Source organism: Colius striatus, chromosome 2, assembly GCF_028858725.1.
Source record: "Colius striatus isolate bColStr4 chromosome 2, bColStr4.1.hap1, whole genome shotgun sequence".
Taxonomy (NCBI): domain Eukaryota; kingdom Metazoa; phylum Chordata; class Aves; order Coliiformes; family Coliidae; genus Colius; species Colius striatus.
Window position 1 is genome coordinate 99,074,358 of NC_084760.1, and position 20,974 is coordinate 99,095,331.

Below are 20,974 nucleotides of genomic sequence, written 5' to 3' on the forward strand. Positions count from 1 at the left end.
TCACTTCTTATCTAGGATGATATTACCCTCCTCATCTTTGATTTGAACTGTTCCAGTGGAGTACTTGGTTTTCTGTCTGCCATTGGAGAACACAGTTTTTACAGTGCCATCGGGGTACTCCCGCCTCTTGAACTGCCCAGTGTGAATCTCCTTTTGGCCATTACTGAATATCACAATTTTATCTCCGTTCCTGGAAGGAATAGCAATGAATGAAGCAATGGGAAGGCACTGGCTGTTATTAACCCATATCACTGAGCTGTCTGATGTGACACCACAGAAGTGGAAAATAATGTTAAGTAGAAACTTTCTCAGGTAGGTTCTAATTCACCTTAAGAGTTTACATGGGGTAGCATTAGAGATCTGATCTCACAGTAAGATTTCGATACAAAGATACTTCAGTACATAATATAATGCTTAATGGATGGTGAGATCTGCATTTTACAGGACTTCTTCATGCAGGAATCTAAAGGCATTCTGTGACCTGATCTATGTGGACCTGCTTCTGCAGGGAGGTTGGACTAGATGATCTCTAAAGGTCCCTTCCAACCCCCACCATTCTATGATTCTATGATTCTAAGTAGGAAATCTGTTTTACAACAAGATCCACCCAAAGGCCCAGAAAAGTCACGTGTAAGAAAGTCCTATTGTTGTTTTTCCTGATTTTTCATGGAGGAATAGAGAGATAATACATGAAATATCTTGCCCAAGTTTGGGAACAGAGCTCAGGAATTCTAATCTTGACTCCTTTAGTACCCTTATTGTTAACACAGAGAAGTGGTAATGTTCCAGCAACCCTGGACAGTGTGAAGTTACATGGAACTCAATAAAGAATATTTCATAATAACTTCACATTCTAGCTTCAGCTGGCATAGAGTTAATTCTCTTCCTAGTAGCTCCTACAGGGCTGGGGTTTGGGTTTATGCTGAAAATAATGTTGATAACACAGAAGTGTTTTGATTCTTGCTGAGCAGTGCTTGTACAGCATTGAGGCCTTTTCTGGTCCCTGCCCTGCCAGCAAATGGGCTGAATGTCAGGCCCAGTATTGAAACTGGGAGGAGGTGATGGCAAGGGGTAGATCACTACTTGAGCATTGGTCAGGAGCTACAACAGCACTGGGCATCACTTGGGTTTGCTTTTGTGGAGTTTTTTCCCCTGAGTTTTATTTCTTTCTCTCTCTTTCTGTTATGTTTCTTTTGATTACTATTACTATCAGAAATTATTATTGTTATTGTTACATTTTATTTCATTCTAGCTATTAAACTGTCCTTGTCTCAGCCCATGGGTTTTACTTTTCTCTTTCCTAGTTCTTCCCCCCATCCCACTGAGCGGGTGTGAGTGTGTGAGTGAGCTGCTGCATGGTGCTTAGTTGCTGGCTGGGGTTAAACTATGACACTGCAGTGATAAGCAGCCACCTATCATCCAAGGTAGAAGTGAACAATCTTCAGTGCTTCACTGTAGCAAATCCCTCCTTATCTTACAAATCCTTTCTCCTTTCATCTGGAAATTTCCCAACTATGCACAATGAAATTACAGTTTTCAAAATCAGTATCATTACACCTATGCCCAATGGTTCCTGTCACTTGGTTCCTATTATTAACATGAGACTTACTTTTTTACTTTTACCACTGTACCATCTGGGAAAAAAGTTTCCTTCAGTCCATCACTATAGAGGTGTTTCACTGTGTGATCTGGGAACACAATTTCCTGTGTGCCATCAGGATAAAATTTTTCTGTGGAAAAGAAGATATAAAAATTCTGTCTAGTATTCTTTCATGTTGCTTTACACAAGCTAGATCAGATTTTTTTTGGTCATTCTAGTGAGAATGGAAAGGATATCCAGCATACTGATAAAGAATCAAATGACTGGATAATCAAAATTAGGAGAGATGCATTTATATCCCCTTATTATCTTTGCTTTTTAGGAGGAAACTGAGCAGTAAAACAACGGAACATACTAAAAGTGAAATGCAAAACCAGTGCAAAATGGTAAGAAAGGGTTCTGGAGTCAGAGATAGACATCATGGTCATAATAGAAACCTTTCTGCACACATAGTTCATGTTTATGAGCACTTACATACCTATCTGATTATTAGGGAACTGCAGCACCTCCAGGCCATCTGGATAAGCAGTGTGGGTTGTCTGTGTATCTGCATAATAATAAATCTGGAAGGAGAGTGAAGTGTTTGCAATATGTTCACAATATTTGCATAAGCAGATTCAACCATAACAATGTGCTTTAAAATAAGCCTTCTTTAAAAAGTAATTTCAAGGTCATTTTCTGTATCTGCTATCCATAAAAATAGCTATATTTGCATTGCTGTTCCTTCCTCTCCTTCACTCCCCTCCTCATGGTTGTGTCTAGATGATGCTACTTTCATCTCTGTAGAAGACAAGAGAACAGTGCACACATGGAAGTTGTCTTCTCACGTCTTTGCTTTGGCTTCCATCCACACACTATTAATTTAAATTAGTCCCACTGCTGCTAAGGCCTCACTCATTTCTACTCTACCTCACATTATTATTAACTGTTGATATTTACATAATGCCAAGAGGGAAGAACCTCCTGTGCTACCTACCCTACAAATGCATAAAACCCATTCTTTGCTTCAGATGGCTGCCCCTGCCTTTTGCCTTCTTTCAGTCTCCTTGAATTTGTTTGGTCAGCTACCCATTTGTTCCTTCTTTGTCTATTATCTTTAGCTCTTCCCATTTTTGTCCTTGTAGATGAAGCAGTTTTACCACAGAGGGTTGTTAAACCAACACCCTTCCTCATCAGCTTCTCCCAGAATTGAGAGATCAAGATATACCATAGGACACTGTTGAAAAATCACTTATCATTTTATTTTCCTTAAAGAAAACAGAAAAGTTACACACCACTCTTTGATCTGGCATGATCTTCTTTATGTCTCCATTGAAAAAGCTGATCGTTGTCATCCTTTTATCAGCACTGATCTCTTTTTTAGTACCGTTGCGAAAAGTGATGATTCGACGTCCATCATTAAGCACTTCTTCTACCTGCAAACACGTAGAGCATCTAATATAAATGAAGTCAAAGGAAACGAGTAACGTTGCACTGCCGTCCAATTACATTTCCAAGTAAGTCATGCTATGCCTTTGTGTTTCTAAAACTATCTCTGCAACACAGCTACCTTATTTTTGTCTCATTTGTAAGTAAAAGAGGTCAAAAATACACCATCACCTCGTTTTTCTGTTAAGCGAGGCAAGGCACACAGCCCTGCAGAAAGAGGGAAACCACGCAGCTTCTTAACCAACTTCATTCACTTACTGCCTGTACTCCTTTTGCATATACTGCTGCACCTTCCACCAAAGTCACTCAAGAGGCCCTGGTTCTGGATTGCATGAAGCAAAATGATTGCAAACATTACATTGGTCAAAGAAGACGTCATACCTAGCATAGCCTCTGATTAATGAATTTTCCTGGGATTACTATGGCAGCTGGTTCTGTGCAGCATGTATCAAATCCTGTTATAGAAGTCCTTCGGTGAAGTCCCAAGAAGAAGTCAATCAGAAGATGAGCTATATTGCTGCCATATGGTTCCTATTTTACCTCAATCTCCACAAAAAGGGAGTGCTTCCCAAGCAAATAACATTAATTTTAAAAAGAAAAAAGCTTGGGGGAAGAAAAGTATGGTATTTCTCCAAACAGCCACTGTAACGATTACTGAGGCTAGGATTTTCATTTTTAGAAATTACTTTATTTAAACATTAATAGTAAATAACAGAAAATGTTCTTACACCTACTTACGACAAAAGGCATTGCTACAAGAAGTCCAGATAGTTTAAATGAGAGTAAATGTCTCTTTCTAAAGGCATTAATCCCCATCTTGACCTCTCTCTAGTTGCACAAGAAGGTCTAGCCCAGCACTCAATTTAATGAGTAATATCCAATAGTAAAAATGTCAGTGAACATTTTTCACAACTATTTTTCTTTTGAGGATCAAAGCATCAGATAACTGCATTTGCTTCTTCCACAACAGGAAATTGGGCTTGGTAGAAGCTTTCACAGAGTCCATCTCAGCATTAGCTGTAGCAGAACCAGCATCTGAAACAAATATTCCCTGAACAACTGTTATATTGCAAAACCCATTTCTGTGGCTGTTTGTGGTTTCATTAACCAACATCTTTTTTTCTTTTTTCCATTTTTACTATTTTTTTCTATGGCATCTAGCAACAGGACAAGGGGCAATGAGATGAAGCTGGAACACAAAAAGTTCTATTTAAACATAAGAAAAAACTATTTTACTGTGAGGGTAAGGGAGCCCTGACACAGGCTGCCTTGGGGGGTTGTGGAGTCTCCTTTCTTGGAGGTCTTCAAGACCCACCTGCATGCATTCCTGTGTGACCTGATAGAGGTGAACCTGCTTCTGCAGGGAGGTTGGACTACGTGATCTCTAAAGGTCTCTTCCAACCCCATCATTCTGTGTTTCTATGATTCTATGGTCTGTATTGGTGGGACAAGAAAAGAAGCCTAGAATTTAACAGGCACAGAAACTGAATTGCTGTCTTAACTTTATCTAGCCAAAAACCTTATCCGTAATTAACAACTCTGTCAATATCAAGGAAATGTTTTGATAGGATATCCTTTCATAAGGATAAGCATGGAGAAGAGTAATGGAAGAGAAGTGTAGAGCTGAGTTCAGATCTGGCCTAGATGAGCAGCAACAGTGTTGGAAAAAGCGTTTGTCTATCAGCAGTGAAACTACAACCAGCTCACTTGGTCACTTTGCTGACAACTTCTACCAATAGCAATGCACCAATGCATTGACTTATCTGCAGAACCAGCCTTTCAGGATCATTCCTGAAGTGCAGTGTATGACCACTCAGGAACAAATGATCCAGTTTTGTGGCAAGGAGTGCAGAGACACAAGGGGAATTCAGCAGAAGTTGCCTGCTCATCCCTTCCTGGAAGACAGGGACTTCCAGGAAAAGGATGAAACCAGCTGCCAAGCAGAGCTATGGGCCTCAGGATAAGGAAGCAGTCTCTAAATACATCTGGAGAATCTCTGGGGATTCTGACAGTTGGCTTGAGCAAACTGTGCAGGCTGCATAGAGCCCAACTTTACTGATGCTACTCCAGATGTAGCCAGTTGTGCATAATAAAAGACTTTTCTCACAAGTTGTGTCCAGCTGGCACAGCTCACTGCCATTAAATTCCTGTCTAGGCAAAAAAAATAATGTCCTTTAATCTTTCATTACTAGCACATTCTCATTTCTAGTGGTAAGCATATCATTCCTCTTAGCCCAAAAATGAGGTAGCTGAAGCAAAAAGGACTTGGTGAAAGTCATAGAGCAAATCTGTGTGGCAGATAAGAAAATAATTCGGTCACTTCATTAGCACTGCTTCAGCTATATCTATTTCCTATCATTCATGGTGTGAAGCTTACACTTAATCTCTCCATGAAGGAACGGACACTTACTTGGAGGCATAATTGTTAATGGCTTCTTGAAGCAGTGATTCTTGTCTATACTATAGTCCTGTTGGGGACCTCTTCAAGTGTTTTTGCATCCTATTTTAACTCACCTTTCCATCAGGATACTCTATTTTTTCTTGCACATCTTCCTCACTTTTTCTTCTTTCTTGACGTAATGATGGCCTTCTAGATAATATTGATTTTGGAGGCTATATTACGAAAACAACACAGTCAGTGTTATCTAAACAGAATATTATCAGCATATTTTCATTCATTTTAGTCAACCATGCAAAAATCATATTTATTTTCCCACACACAGAGGAAAATTGCCCTGCCTTCTGGTATTGCCTTGCATTTGTAATGAATTTTGATATTCTAGTCATAGCTAGTTAACTTCAGTTTGCAAAGCAAAAGGTGGCTCAAACATGAGGTGACAAGAGTGCACTCTGGCAAAACTATACAATAGGGAATGGAGTGAATAAACACAAGAACAAAGAACAGACCTATCTCTGAATGTTGGGTTAATGATTTGCCAACAAAGGTACCCGTATTAGCTAGATCCACTCTTCCAAAACAGATTACATGAGTCTTAGCTGTAGGTAATGCTAAGTATTTAACTAATGTCTATTAGGGATGGTACACTTCTATTTCACTGTTACAATGAGTTATCTCTGCACTGTCTAGCAGCATAAAGAAGCCTTAAGTTAATTGATATCTGGCACATAGCATCAAGAACAGTTGCTAACCAATGTTAATTATAGTTTGAAGATCTGTCACTTTTTGAATTGATACAAAGGAACAGGGAGTACTGCTCGCCACAGGGCAATGATATGCTCCAATAAAAAGCTGTAAACACAGTTCTTGAAGTTATCAGATCCATCCCTAGAGCTCTGAATCCACTGCATATCATAGGAAACTGGAATGGAAGATTATCATTTTATTTCAGTTCAAAAATGGAAGGAAGAAAGTTGCTGATCATGTAAGAGCCAGGATCAGTAGTTGCTCAAACCTTTACTTCAGAGTCGTCTGTGGATACTTTGCTGTCACCTGCAGTTATGCCACTTCTCCTATGTGTGGTCACAAAAGCCACTTTATTCTGAGTTTTTTGCAATTTTTCTGCCTTTTTAAGATGAAGAGTCTCTTCTTCCTGAGCCAAAATTAAAATGTTAACTAGCAACATAAATCTATTGATGTCCAGGTCTTGATTAAAAAATCTACTGTATTATTTGTAAGCCATTGCAATACTGTTTTAAAGCATGTACTTATCATGAGCAGTGGCAAGAAAATAAAACTAGAAGAGTATTGTTCCCAGCTGAATGGGAATTAGCCTGCTGTATATGAAAACTAAGATCACAGACTCCCAGAATGATTTTACATGCTGAAATACCTCTGTTTCTTCATTGTCACTGCAGAGTACAAAGCTGCAAGTGTTGTTGCTGTGGTTATGTGAGAGGAGCATGTCTTCTGAGCTGTCTGAAATGGGCAAAGACCTGCCTGTAAAAAAAAAACAAAGTAAACTGAAAGTATATGAAAATAGATGAATCACATTTTTCTATATCTATATCAGAGGGTTTTTTAAAGATGCTAGTTCACAGATTCTTGCAACACATTGCATCTTACACCGATAATATTTGCTAACAGCTTTCCCGTCCTCTCAAAGGTACTTTGTTCTAAACCAAAATGAAGTGCAGACCATGTCCATTCTCCTGCTTTCTGGGCTTCCAGGACAACAAATTCAGTGAGTAAGCAGGTAACAGCACAATGTGCTATTCCTCTCTTGCAAAATATAATTCTTCTAAGAATCACAGGAGAGTTTTAGTGACAACATGTTGCCTGTGAACCAAGAGTTGGGAACCAGTGTCTTCAAATCACCTGCAGACCACTCTAAGCAGGCAAAAAGTTCCAAAAATCTTACCTTTTATACAGGAATGTGAGTTAGGCTCCTTAAAACCACTCAGATGTGAGACAGCTCCAGGTGATTTCCTATCATCTGTTCTTCTCCCAGTGGGAAAAGGCTGATGTACAACCTGAAGAACAATGGAGAGGCCCTGATATATTGATGCCTCACTGTAATATGGAAGCTATCAATGTGCACTTCCCCTTCCTAGGAGTTTAGCTATCTGTGCTAATATGGTACAGGTGTCTAATCTTGTTTCAGACTATTGTGGGGAAAGAAATGTGAGTGGAAAAACTGGAAGGAGCTTCAGACAGGGCCACCCCCCACCTCATTGCTTCTCTTGGGAACTGCATTTCAGTGAATCTTAGTCTTTGTCCACACTGGGTTGCATCACAGACATGCCCATGATTGGACATGTACCTCAGTGATCCAATTCCCAACCCTAACCCATGGGCTGACTTCTTGTCATAATCCCCAGACCTGTCTCATCTCTGTGGGCTTTGATGATTGGGATTCTGCTTTGACCCTGACTTCTCTCTCCAGCTTGCCTTCCTTGATGGTGGACAGGCCCTATCCTGCCAAATTCCATGGAGAGCCACAGATGCTCCCATCCTCCATCCCACAGGAAACCACTATCCCGCGTGATGCTCCGATGCTTTGTACAGATGATCACCTCTGGACATTTTCTGAGGGTCAAGGGAGCAGGTTTCAAAGCATATACTCATGCTCTGGCCTGCAAGTGCCAAAAAACCTCAATGTACAATCGGTCTCTAAGATAATTTCTGGCAAAAAATCTGCATTAACAGGGAACAAAGACCAAACAACAGGTATATGGGGATCAAGATCCCGATCCAGTATTTGAACAACACTGTAAAAAGACAATAAAGGCAGTCTAAATGGATCTTGCTAATGACTTACTCTTTCTGGTTCAAAAGGTGCCAGTCTTCCCAGGTGAGGTGTCCTCCTGCCAGTCGGTGTTGTGCTTCTGCTAAGGGAGCAGTTGGATGGTTTCTTTTCTAGATGTCCCTTTGTCATCGCTCTCAAAGGATCAGCCCTTTGCAGAGAGCTTTTTATTGGCTAAAAGGTTTGAATATATTTATATTAAGTTGGTATAAACATATTCAAATAACATTAAAAATTGTTCTACAACAGGAACATCATTCAGTGTTTAAAACTTTTTAGAAAAAGTGTTTGTCTGTGGGGGCAGACATGGACATACACAGTGATTTATTTTATACATAATGCTCTATTTGGGGTCTTATTTTGCTTCCCACATTTCTCTCTACTTGGACAATTGTGCAAGTCAAAGGTAATCCAAGTGCGAAGCTAACAGCTGCTGTCAGCCTCTCATTCTACAGCCCCAACCACTCTGTCAACAGCAGGAAACAGATCCTGTTCTGGGATACCACATCTGAACTGAGACCAGTAAAATATATCACATGATAATTCATTTTTACTTGTCAGATGTCCACCTTTTTCACGTTTTGCCCTCATACTTCTCCATCAATCAAGGCTGACACAAGCCTTGTAGGACCATAAGACAGATGTGAGCCACAGAAGAGAAATGGGATGTGAACAGTTTCAAACAAACTATAGCAGACTGAAAAGATCACAGTTACTCAAAAGCACTTCCCCAGTTTTTTTTAGAGACCTTAGAATACAGAGGGAACATAATATTCATGCATGACCACCATGAGATATATGGGATTTACGCAATGACTGACAGGGGTGGCAGCTGCAAAGAAAACATCATGTTGTTACGATAGGAAAACTGAAGCTGCACTCTTGCCTCGTCAAAACTTTGAAGGTACTGAACTTAACATAGAAATACCTGGCAATATGAGGCAAAGGCTTAGTATTGGTGCCACGTTGCTGAAGTCGTCCCAGAAATGGCAAAGGGTGATGTATCTGTCTGTCAGAACTGATAGCAGAAGAATCTCTAATGTATTGAAGTAGTGAATGACTAGGAGCACATGGTGATCAGACACTGGTAAACATTCAAAAAAACCCATAGAAATGGTACCAGGAACTCTGATTTTGAAAAGTCCCACACACTAGACAGTGGCTGCTTGGCAGGGTGAGTGTAAGCAGTCCATCAAAAGAATATATTTGTCATCAGCTTCATTTGTCCAAGTGAGTGAGCTGTTGCTCAAAGAACATAAGAGCAAATCACAGACATGGTCATTCTTGACAGTTGTAAAATTTTCTCCATTTGATCAATGACATTTAGAGAATGCTGATCTCTTATTTAGATTAATAAATTACATTACAATTTAATGTATGTGCTTACAAGGATGGAGTCAAGAAAGAAAACCTATTACAACACCAGAAAGTTGTAGAATTTTAAAAGGCTAAATCTTTTCCTCCAAGCATAAAACTGTTCTCAGGAGAATATAGGAAATGGATGGACTATTTCAGACAAGGGTGCTAAAGGGTACAGAAATCAATGGAATTCATTGTTAAAGGATTTTGATTTATATTTTAAATTTGGAGATGTTTTCTGCAGGCAGATTCTGTGCATATGCCTCAGTCCTTCACATATATAATCATGATTTCAAATGCAGGCGAGTAGGCAAGCTGTCAAAATATACCTGAGATTTCAGCTTGAGACAAGTGGTATAGTACTAAAGATATTTAAAACTGTCTTTCGATGAAGATATCTCAGAAATTGAAGATGGATAGAAAAAAGGTGCTCCTTATTTTATATTTATTTTTAAAAAATAAATTATTGCTAAAGAATTAACAACTGAAATTACCAAGTGATTTAAAAGAACTTGAAAAGCCATTGGTACACTTTGATAGCAATTCAAGCCAATCTCAGACATCTCGTGGGACAGGGTATTAGAGAATAACGGTGTCCAAGATAGTTGGTCTGTATTCAAGGATCACTTTTTCCAGGCTCAGAATCAGAGCATCCCAGAAGGTAAAAAATCAAGAAGGGAGCCAGGAGACCCACATGGTTAAATAGGCAACTGTTGGGCAAACTCAAGGGGAAGAAGAGAGTCTACAAATAATGGAAGGAAGGGATGGCCACTTGGGATGAATATAAGACTGTTGTCAGAGGATGTAGGGAGGCAACTAGGGAAGCTAAAGTCTCTTTGGGGTTGTACCTTGCAAGGGAAGTCAAGGACAACAAGAAGGGCTTCTTCAAATACATTGCACACAAAAGTAACACTAGAGGCAATGTAGGCTCACTGTTGAATGAGGTGAGTGCTCTGGTGACAGAGGATCCAGAGAAGGCAGAGTTACTGAACACCTTCTTTGCCTCTGTCTATACAGCTGGAGACTGTCCTTAGGAGCCCCAGACTCTAGAGGAAGTCAGGTTAAAGAAGAAATTTTCTTTATTTGGTGAGGACTGGGTTAAGGATCGGTTGAGCAATCTGGATGTACATAAATCATAGAAATCACCAATATCTATCCATAGTTGCATGTCTGCCAGGAAACTGGCAACTCACTCCTGCTAAATGTGTGAAACATTCAGAAATCAGTTTGTTTGGAGAGAATTCATATTAGTAAATATTAATATTGGCTTAGCATTAACTGTTTTGGCAAATCTGTACATCTTTCGAGCCATAGTCTGAAAGAATCGCTATTGATACACAGTTAAAATGTATGTTTATCTTGTCTCACTAAAGCACAGCTTGAAGTGACCAGTTCCTCACCAACTATGCTACAGTACAAAGAGAAGCCATAATTAGAAGTATTGTAGGCAACCAGAGTATGTTTTTTTCAGAGATGTACAACGTCTCTCAGAGACAAGTGGGTTTCTTCATAAAATCATGTCTTCCAAAAATCTGTGCCTTTAGCCTGTACTGATCATTATTCAGACTCGCTCCCCAATTGTTTCTGTACATATCCTCAGATTCTATTAGATTTGACAAAAATGTCAGGCTTTAAATGTTGTTTTGCCTTTTTGATTACAGCTTATGAAAATCACTAGTCCTAGCTAGCTTTACCTTAAATATATTATACAGGTAACATGCATGCCCTGGTGGCATGCATCTCTGCTTCTGTTGCTCAAGGTTATCCCATTCACTTTGATGTTTTCCCTACTCAATTTCATGTGTTCCCATGCAGAGTTTCTCAGTTCTGGAGAGAAAATAGCATGGGAGTTTGCTTTATCTATATCCAAAGTCTAGAATTGTCCACATTCACAGAACCTTTGAGAGAAAGTGTCCACCTGCTAGCAAAAGAGCTCAAATAAAAAGGAAACATAAATGAGTTGCAATGTTCAGATCTATTGCTATGACACAGATTTGGGGCTTCTGTTGATTGTTCCATTTGCCTGAGCCTTCAATTCTAGACTCAAATAATTGGCAGCTACTGTTGTTCACTGCAAGGCCTTCTGCTGCCATCTGATCAGATAAGGAACATGTGTCTCTGTCAAATATTTCAGAGTTCACTCAGGACATCTGGGCACTATGCCCACCAGTCCAGCTCATGATTGTGCCGGATTCCAGTTGGATCGGATCCAATGCTGGCTGGATGGTGAAAGCTCAGATAACAGCAAGCCCAAAAGTCTGCTGTCCTCAACTTCCCCCTTCTCAGAACTGTTTCTAAAGCCACACTTTTTTTTGCACATGGCTGTGTGCCACAGGAGGAAAATTAACTCAATGGATGCTAGGGAATCGCTATGTAGAATAAACGTTTCTGATTTTAACTCATTTTGCAAGAGTATTTGAGATGCTCAGATGAAACAGATTCATACCTTGAAAATTTCCAGGGTAAGCTACCAAAGACAGGTTTTTTTAACTTTATTTACCACTTTGACTGCAGATAGTATATTGTCTGGCTAGTAATTTTGTATACCGTAGCACAGAGGAACAGAGAGATCCCAGCTGTAGCAGGGAGTGAGGAAATCCAGTAGAACGAATAAAACAATTTTCTGCAGCAAAACCCTCCATCTTCTAACTTATAAGCAACATGTATTGCTTAGAAATATAGCAGTCTTGAAGGCAGGCACCATCTTTGAAGCTGCTTTCATACGTGACTTACTCTGCTCTTTAAGAATATTCAGTTTAGAGTTATTTTTATTATTATCTCTTTCCAGATCTGGCACCATGCAGGATTCACCAAAGTCATTGTCTAGTGACTTTCAAGACACACACTGTCATAATCACCAGAGTGGAATAGTTGCCTCCTTTATCATATGACATGTTTCACATTTGAGTGCAGTCCCTAATCAGGCAGAGAGCAGCTGACTAATCTGAGCTACGTTTTGTTTTAGACAATGGAACTGGGAGATTAGTTTCCAACGGGTAGGAGGAATTTTAGAGAGATTGTTCACTTGAATAAAGCACAGATTTCAACAAAATGTGAGCAAATCAAGATCTAATAATCAAGGTTCTTGTAATAAGAAGCAAGAAATACAAAGCCAAGAGAAAGAAAAGCACAAGAAGATATTTACATGTCTATATATCCTAAACAGTGAGATGTGTAAGATATGTAGTAAGCTGGCTGTGGAGGGGCAGTCATACAGATATCAGTTATAAACAAGCATCTCATTTAACATACTGAGTTAACTTAACAATAACTTGTAAAAATCTAAGTGATTTTCCCACAGACTTTATCAGACAGAAGGCTGCTAATTCTTATTGGCTTGTAAAGCCTCAGATAGCAAAATACTGGATTTATGTTTTGGTGAGGCAAAGTATGGCAGTTTCCTGTAAAGCCCATCCATGAAGCAGCAAGTATAATGAATTTAGAGCATATCTGCAAGCAGTAGGCAGGTCAGTTAGGAAAAAAGGAAAAGAAAGGAAAAAAGCTTTGTCTCCTGCCACTGCAAAACCTGAAGAAAAACCATACAGAAAGTTATGCTCAATGATGGCACAAGCCCACTGCAAGAAAACATGACCATGCTTATACACTTTCACTTGCATAAATTTTGATTCCAAACAACATTGTCTTAATTAAATATTTGAAATTGTGGAAAAGTTACTACCAGCAATAGTACATACTTTGCTATTCACATCTCTAACAAAGTGCTTTTGAAAAGATGTCTTCACCTCCGCATGGCTCTTGTGATTATCTTGTCGTGATCTTTCTTCTTGTTTGGGTGAAGATGCTGTCTCTCGCAGAATAGCTTCTGCAACCTAATGGAGAATTTGTTATAAATACATAACTTTAAGTTCAAGTCACAGCTAGAAGAATGAAACAATCTTCAAAGCCATCTGGCTTTTTTTTTTTTGTAATAAAAATTATGATATTTAAGCATCATGAATGAAATTCCACAGCTGGTTCTGCTAGGGGCTGATTGACAACAATCTTTGTATATGGCATTTTAGCACCTTTGTATACAGTATCTTAATATTACTCTCACACAACAAAAATCTCCAGTGGTTTGACCAGGAGTTCTACATCACCATCTGTCCTAAAGCAGTAGAAAAAATACAGAAATCTGGTCCAGAACAGAAGTCAATCAGCTTTTTCTTATCTGTGCTATGATTTTAATTTTTTTCTTTTTTCATTGTGTACATGTGACTCTAATCTTTTTTTCCTGACCTTCACAATCTATAAAAGGATGAGTCATATGAACAGGTAAGTTTGGGAAAATTGAAAAGAAAGTGAAATGTAACTTGAAATGACATTTTCAATTGAACCTAATACTATTATGTGAAAAATCTCATTAACAAGTACATTAAAATCAAATAAAAAGAGAGACCAAAACTACTTCAGTCCATAAAGCAAAGGACAGGTTAAATGATGGTTCTAACATGTTTAAGAGATACTAGAAATGAGATTTGAAAATTAGAGAAATGCCTGGGAGTAAATGGCTTGATTTTATTTTCTCCTAGGTTCAGCCACTCTGAGGAAGAGTAAGATTTGTCTCGTCGGACTGCATTATCTAGATGATTAATTGTTCTGGTTGCCTTGATGCATGTAGGATGAAATTTATCCCTCTTTTAAAGACATATTTTCCTCCCTTGAATGCACAGGGAGATGAAATAACTCATTCAAACCAGACTTCTGTCTTTTCAATTTCAGTCTGAACCATTTATTTTCACTAAGACTTGCTGTTTTCTTTTTAAGAAGTGGGTAACAGCATTCCTTTCCCTTCCTTTAACTCCCTCAAATGAAGTTACTCAGTTATATAGTAAAGTAACAAGTAACCCTTCAAGTATATTACACTAATGGGGTACTGAATGAGAAATGACAAGAGAATTTGTAAACTTATGGTTAAATCATTTTGATTTCTGCAGATCAACAGAGACATTTACACTGGTCAGGTATATTTTCAAACCCAATTGTCCTTCCAGCTCTACCCCAGGGTAACTCACTTGTGCCTTTGTAAGGCAGGTCACTGACAGGATTTTCTTCCCAGAAAGGTCACAGCACAAAATAAGAACTGAAATGAGGTTTAATAAAAGGTCCCACTATATCAATTGCCGGAAAACAGCATGCACCTGTCGGAAAAGCTGTTTTATGAAAAAGGTGGATGATGTTATATACTGAAAGAGTAGAATTCATTTCAGAAGACTTTAGTTGACTAATTTAGGCAGCAAATGTAAATTTGTTACCTAGCCTTCCTCCCTAGTTAGTAGAGGGAGACATTTGCACTTCTATGTGTCTAAGATAAGTTGGCTGAATCGCTTTGTAGAGGTGCCCATCTCCTGGATATGTAAGGCTAAGAGGACCCCACAAACAGCATATTTTAACGTGGCCTACTACAGAGCTGATTTTCCCTCCTTCAGACTAAGCATGACAGGAATTAAATATTCACACATGCCAGCTGCAAAGAAAGACTACTCCTAAATTTTGCAGATCGTATTAAACAGATAATGTCTTCCAATACCGGCGTCACTGATTTGCTGTGCATGAAATTCTCAGCTCCTTGGAGTTTTTCCTCTCTCCACCTCCGATGTTCTGAAACTCTGAGCTCATCACGAATCTCCATATTCTGCGTGGTCAGGGTCTCAACCTGGTGTCTCAGCTTGTTGTAGGCAGCATGCCAGCAGGACTCATTTCTCTTGAACTCCTCTTGCAGTCCAGCAATCTGCTGTTTTAATATCTATCAGTAGAAAAAAAATGTGCCATGTCATTGACAGCTTTGGACTAGTCATGCCCACCTTATACATCCAGAAGGACACATAGAGTATTTTGTCCTCCTCAAGGGTTTGTAGTATAAAATTCTTCAATATAAAAACAACACATTTGAAATTATTTGTTTAAAAAAGAAAAAAAACTAAAACCACAAAAAAACCCACAAACCCCCCAAAACAAACAAATACCACTACCCCAAAAACTCCTGTGTTTAAAAAAAACAATTGTTACAAAGTGAGCAGAGAGAAGTCCTTGCTGTGTGAAGGAAAATCAGGAAATTCAAAGTAATCATGCAAACAAATACCATTAAATGTGTATGTTTTTAAAAAAAAAAAGGCAAGAATGCAAGGTATATTTAATGGTTAAAATGCCACTTCATCAGATCTTCATGTAGTGGCAAGGGCACATTAATAGTCAAATGGTCCTTACAAACAGCAGAGGATTGTAAAGACATTTTCATCTGAGTTCAGGAAAATTAAAGTCACAAAATTCAGTGCATTTTGGAGAGGACTTCTCTGTATACATGCATCTGCATTACTTTTCCTTATCCCCTTCTCCTTCCCTTACCCATACTGATGCCACCACTGAGCCCTTTTCCTTCAGAGCACTCATGCTGAACACTGCAAATGCAATACTGGTGGAGTTAAGCTGGAAATGTGCCATTTTCTCTGTAGTCAACCAATTGTTACATACATATATTTTCTACTTTCCTTTCACTTGTCTATCTGTGCATTTTATACATCCATTGTCCCTTTTCAAGAAGAAGCAGGTTTCCAAACTTAAGGATCATACAGATAAGTGACTCAGAAAATGGTTTGGGACCTGCACTCGTTATGTGGGAACAAAAGATTAAACCAAACTTCATCTCTAGGACTAGACCTAGTCAGCAAATGCAATTATTCCCTGGCAGAAATTCTAACAATCTTTCTTCTCAATCCCAGGTGGAAAAAAAGCTGATGTTTCAAAAATATTGTGCCAAGAGGGCATTCAAAGCACTCAAAGTATTCAAAATACTAAAATAACTTCAGTGAAACAGTTAATTATTTGGTGTTGTAAATGTTAAATTCTAGAGAAGTATGGAACTGAGAAGAGAAAATTTTTACTACATCTGTGGTACAAAATACGTATTTCAAAAATGCATAAATGAAAAATAAAGAAGAATAGGATGTTTGAACAAATTATTATCTTGCCAGTTTTATTTGTTCTGAAACTTTTCTGGTCAAGACAATCATTGAAATTGTCAGTTTGCTGTCAAATATATCAGTTTGCTTTAGACATCCTTTTGCAGCAGAATATCGTTCCAGACATTTCTAGGCATTATCATTGCCCAGATTTTTTATCTTTTAAAAAAAATACCTTTACTTGACCCCATCTCCTTTATCACTGTCTCACATGGCTCACCATTTTTTTTCCTTCTCTTTATCAGTGATACTTTTGGGAAAATACTTGAAGTCATACTGTGTCTAGCTGTTACTAACATGGATAGTAGCCACAGATATTCAGAGATTACTTTATCACTAAGGAGGCTGAAACAGAGGATTCAAACACATAGAATCCCTAAACTTAGGAGAAATCACAATAAATACCTCAGGGGTGTTATTCGGCAGAATAGGTAGTTAGATACATAGCTAGATTAGGGAGGTTAGGTTGTTAGGTACACAACTAGATTTCATCAAAATACCTAAAAGCCAAAGCTCAAGATAATTTAAAGAAAAAAATCAACAACTTCCCAGCTCAGGGATGACAACTGAGAATGATGGCAAATAACTCTATGCCACTGGCATAATTACTCTTTACATCAAAAAGCTTTAAAGCCTACTATGGCAGGAGTTGGAAATTTTTCAAAGTCAGCTCAGACCTTGGCAAATGAGTAACAGAAACATGAGAACCTCAGTACAAGTATAAGGACCATGAGAACCTCTCAGTCTTCCTTGAGAAACGGAAGGCACAGCCTAAATTTTTTCTTCTATACAGAAAGTGGGATGTACATTTAAAACACAAACCAAAGAAACGCCCTACAAAATATCTTCACTGTGCACACCACTGTTCTTAAGAAGCAGTGTGAATAACTGACCATTTGTGACAACTGGAGGATTCTGGTACTGCCACAAGGTGCTAGTATGGATGAATACTAATTGATAAAAAAAAAATGCAAGTATATTCTACAAAAGACAGCTTACCTGTATTTCTTCTGATTTCACATTTGCTCCAGTGACTCCAGCTGTTCCTTTGAACTTGCTATAGGCACTTTTTTCTTTCTGCAGTGGGTGAATTCGGTCTCTGTTGTATTCCAAATGGTGACTTAACTTCTCGCTCATAACAGTCTTAAGCTGGTCCACTCGTGATCTGTTCAGAAGGTAAAGAAAGAGTATGAAGATGGCATAAAGATTATAACAGAGGACTGTCTTTAATGCACCTTCTTCAGCCACAAGTTTTGGAAGGCTTGGGCATGTCATAGATATGCTGATACTGCTGGAAGTGGTAGTAATTTTTCAGTGCTTCTCGAAATTGAGGTCTTTCATTCCTGGAAACACTCGTGTATGCATTCTGCTGCAAAATCTATTCTATAGAGTAGACGGAAATAATTCTCATTTAAATTTTCTGACAACATAATGACCATGAAATTGGAGGCTTTTAAACACATTTTCTGTTCAGAGAGATAGCTAAAAATTAGGGCAGATTTGCAGAAGGCACAGTTTGTTCCCTGGCATTGCACCTATGAAGCACTTCATTGTGCAAGGCTGCGGACTGAGCTATATTTCCAGCAGCCCAGACATTACTACAAATCAGAACAGCCATGGACCTGAACAAAAGGGTGGGTATAAAGTACTTTACATAGGTAAATATATTCCAAGAGTTAAATATGGGAGCTCAGCACCCAGAATAGATTTTGACTTTGAATTCAATGTCTCAAGACATGAGTGGTCTGGAAGTGCACTTAAAAACTCAGCAATAGGAGAGGAGTAAAAATTTTTACATATCCACAAATGAAGTATATTTGTATTACCATAATCATAGAAAAGTAGGGGTTGGAAGGGACCTTTAGAGATCATGTAGTCCAACCCCCCTGCAGAAGCAGGTTCACCTAGATCAGGTTGCATATGAACATGTCCAGGCGGGTCTTGAAGACTTCCAAGGAAGGAGACTCCACAATCCCTCTGGGCAGCCTGTTCCACTGCTCCCTCATCCTCATACCCCAGCTATAAACTGCATGTAGCAGCTAGGTGCACAACACAGATATAAAATACATAAAAAAGGCTAAGCACTTTGTACCAACTCTAATTCTTGCATGCATCGCAGGCACGTCTCTGCATGAGGCAAATCACAGCAGGCTGTGAGGCAAAAACATACATGAAGCAACAGTCTTTTTTACAATAAGTCTTTCAGCAAAATGCATAAGTGGGAAAAAAAATCCAGACCAGCATGTTGGATACTGCTGTTGGTCCAGAAAGAATGCAGATTCAATACTATAAGGCAATCATGTATTTAAAATGGCAAACAAGCTGTCCTTGTTGAAGGAACAGGGAAATAACCATCATTTTCTGATGCCAAGAGACAGATGAAACTCAGAGTTGCAAAGGTGGAGCCACAGGCACTGTCCAGGCTCCTGTTAGGCATCAGATACATACCACACACTATATCCCAACTGTTTTCACCCACTTGCCTATGTTATTTGTGCCTGCAAAAGTCTGAAAGCAAAGCGCCTGGAAACAAAAGAATGGGTAGACTGGGCAGGTCCAGGCATGCCATGCAGCACTCAAAAGGATTTTCAGGGCTTCCAGCAAGCCAACATGGCACAAGTGCTATCAATGTGGCCGTTTTGTGTTCCTAATAGTGTTACCAGTTTAAAAAGACAAAGCAGATTCTCAGATTGTGTATATCAGCACAGGGCCAACACAGTCAAAGAGGATAAGCTTCCTTTTGCAATTAGTTTTAGCTCATAAATTAGAAAAAGTGGTTGAAAAGGTATGCATATTACACTAGGCAGGATTTTTTTTCTGTATGTCTGTGTGGAAATGCTAGGGGATAATTATGGATAATGACAAGAACAAATCCACAGAAAGCTCTCTTACAAAAAAAATCAAAGCCATGTCACCTGTGAGGCAGCACTGTCAGCAGGCAGAGAATGCAGGGCTGGCACAGTACGCCACTGCAGTAATTCTGCACCACGATACCATCCCACAGCCAAAATTTACACCAAGAAAAGTAACAGCAGCACCTAAATTCATTAGTAGTTTGATGAGCTGGAAAATCCCATAAATAATCAAATCTGGAAGAGCTATGACAGTCAGATGGAGATCATCTTCCAGTATGTTTGTAAGATCACGAACAAGAAAGATCTTTAATGAAACTATTTGTTTTTGAGACATTGGAAAGTATTTTGCTGACAGAGGAAGTGACACAAAATGGTAAATGTGATCCTTTGGTACTAATTCTATGGTCTTTGAAATCAAGAGGAATGAGCAAGCAGATGTGAAAAATAATTTCTTACTTTGCAACATATATTAAAATAAATACCCAAATCAATACACTGTGTTAATCTGACACTAGATAAGAGCTCAGCTTTAAACACAAAGAGGAAAAGAATCTCTCCTGTGTTTACAGTAGATGGTACCTAGCAATTTCTAACACATTTCATCACATTAAAAATACAGATTTTATTTGATTGTAATCATGCTCAATTCTGATTAGAGGCATTTGCACAACCCATAATTAGTTACAGTTGTGGAGGCATTTCCATTCCCAACCCCATAATTTCAAGACTTATTTCTTGCATAAACTTTGTGGTAGGGAATTATTCATATTCTATGAAGATAAAAACCAAAACAAAACCATTTTCAGCATTTAATAATTACAAATTACAAAAGCAACTGTCTTGAATTTTTAGGTTCTTCATTTATATGGTACCAAATGCATCCTCAGTCTAGTCTGGAGATAGATATTTCTGATATACCAATGCTGTTGGCATTGACATGTGCTGTGCATTTTTTTGTTGACTTTGGAACTATGAACTCATCCTGATGTGAATGTGATATGAGAAGTTTATCATTTACTCCATCAGAGGCCTTATCCTGTAAAACAAATTGTCCTGGCTTCTTACTGATTCACTGTAATCAGAAAATGTTCAACAGTTTATAAAAAGCATTTGGTGTTACTGCACCGGTGTTTTCAGAGTTGGCCTCCTTCAGTGAGGTGCTTTGCTTTTAATCTAGACAGCTAAATAAATCTTTCAGTTCTGAAAGGACAAGAGACGCCCTTGAAAAGAAGCTAGCGAATAAGTAAGAATTTAGCAGCCTAGTTTTAAGGATCCTGAAGGAAACATTTACCTCACTGCACACGTAAATCAATTTCAGGTTTATACAGATTTACCTGCAAAAATGCATTGCTTCCTCTTTTATGTTAGTCAGTGAAGGTGCTCCTCTGCTATATACACCCATCTCTAATCCTCTGGTAAGGATGTTCTGAATTTCTTCTATAAAGAAATCTATGTTAGTAGACAGAACTTTGGAAGATTTATGTATCCTCTCTTTGTATTTAAACCCTCAGTCTACACAAATGCAGTAAGCTTTACTGCTTAATCTGTCAAGAAGAATTTATGTATCTT

General features: G+C 38.6%; 1 protein-coding gene across 1 annotated transcript in view; it reads right to left on the minus strand.

Annotated features, from left to right (window-relative positions):
* LOC104563320 (centromere protein J) overlaps nucleotides 1-20,974 on the minus strand; it is a 33,178-nt gene continuing 12,204 nt past the window's right edge. The window contains 13 exon segments of the mRNA XM_061989643.1: nucleotides 1-190; nucleotides 1,610-1,730; nucleotides 2,079-2,163; nucleotides 2,875-3,015; nucleotides 5,543-5,641; nucleotides 6,442-6,579; nucleotides 6,820-6,926; nucleotides 7,348-7,459; nucleotides 8,248-8,406; nucleotides 13,287-13,421; nucleotides 15,122-15,337; nucleotides 17,550-17,715; nucleotides 20,740-20,854. Coding sequence (XP_061845627.1) covers nucleotides 1-190; nucleotides 1,610-1,730; nucleotides 2,079-2,163; nucleotides 2,875-3,015; nucleotides 5,543-5,641; nucleotides 6,442-6,579; nucleotides 6,820-6,926; nucleotides 7,348-7,459; nucleotides 8,248-8,406; nucleotides 13,287-13,421; nucleotides 15,122-15,337; nucleotides 17,550-17,715; nucleotides 20,740-20,854 — 1,784 coding nt within the window.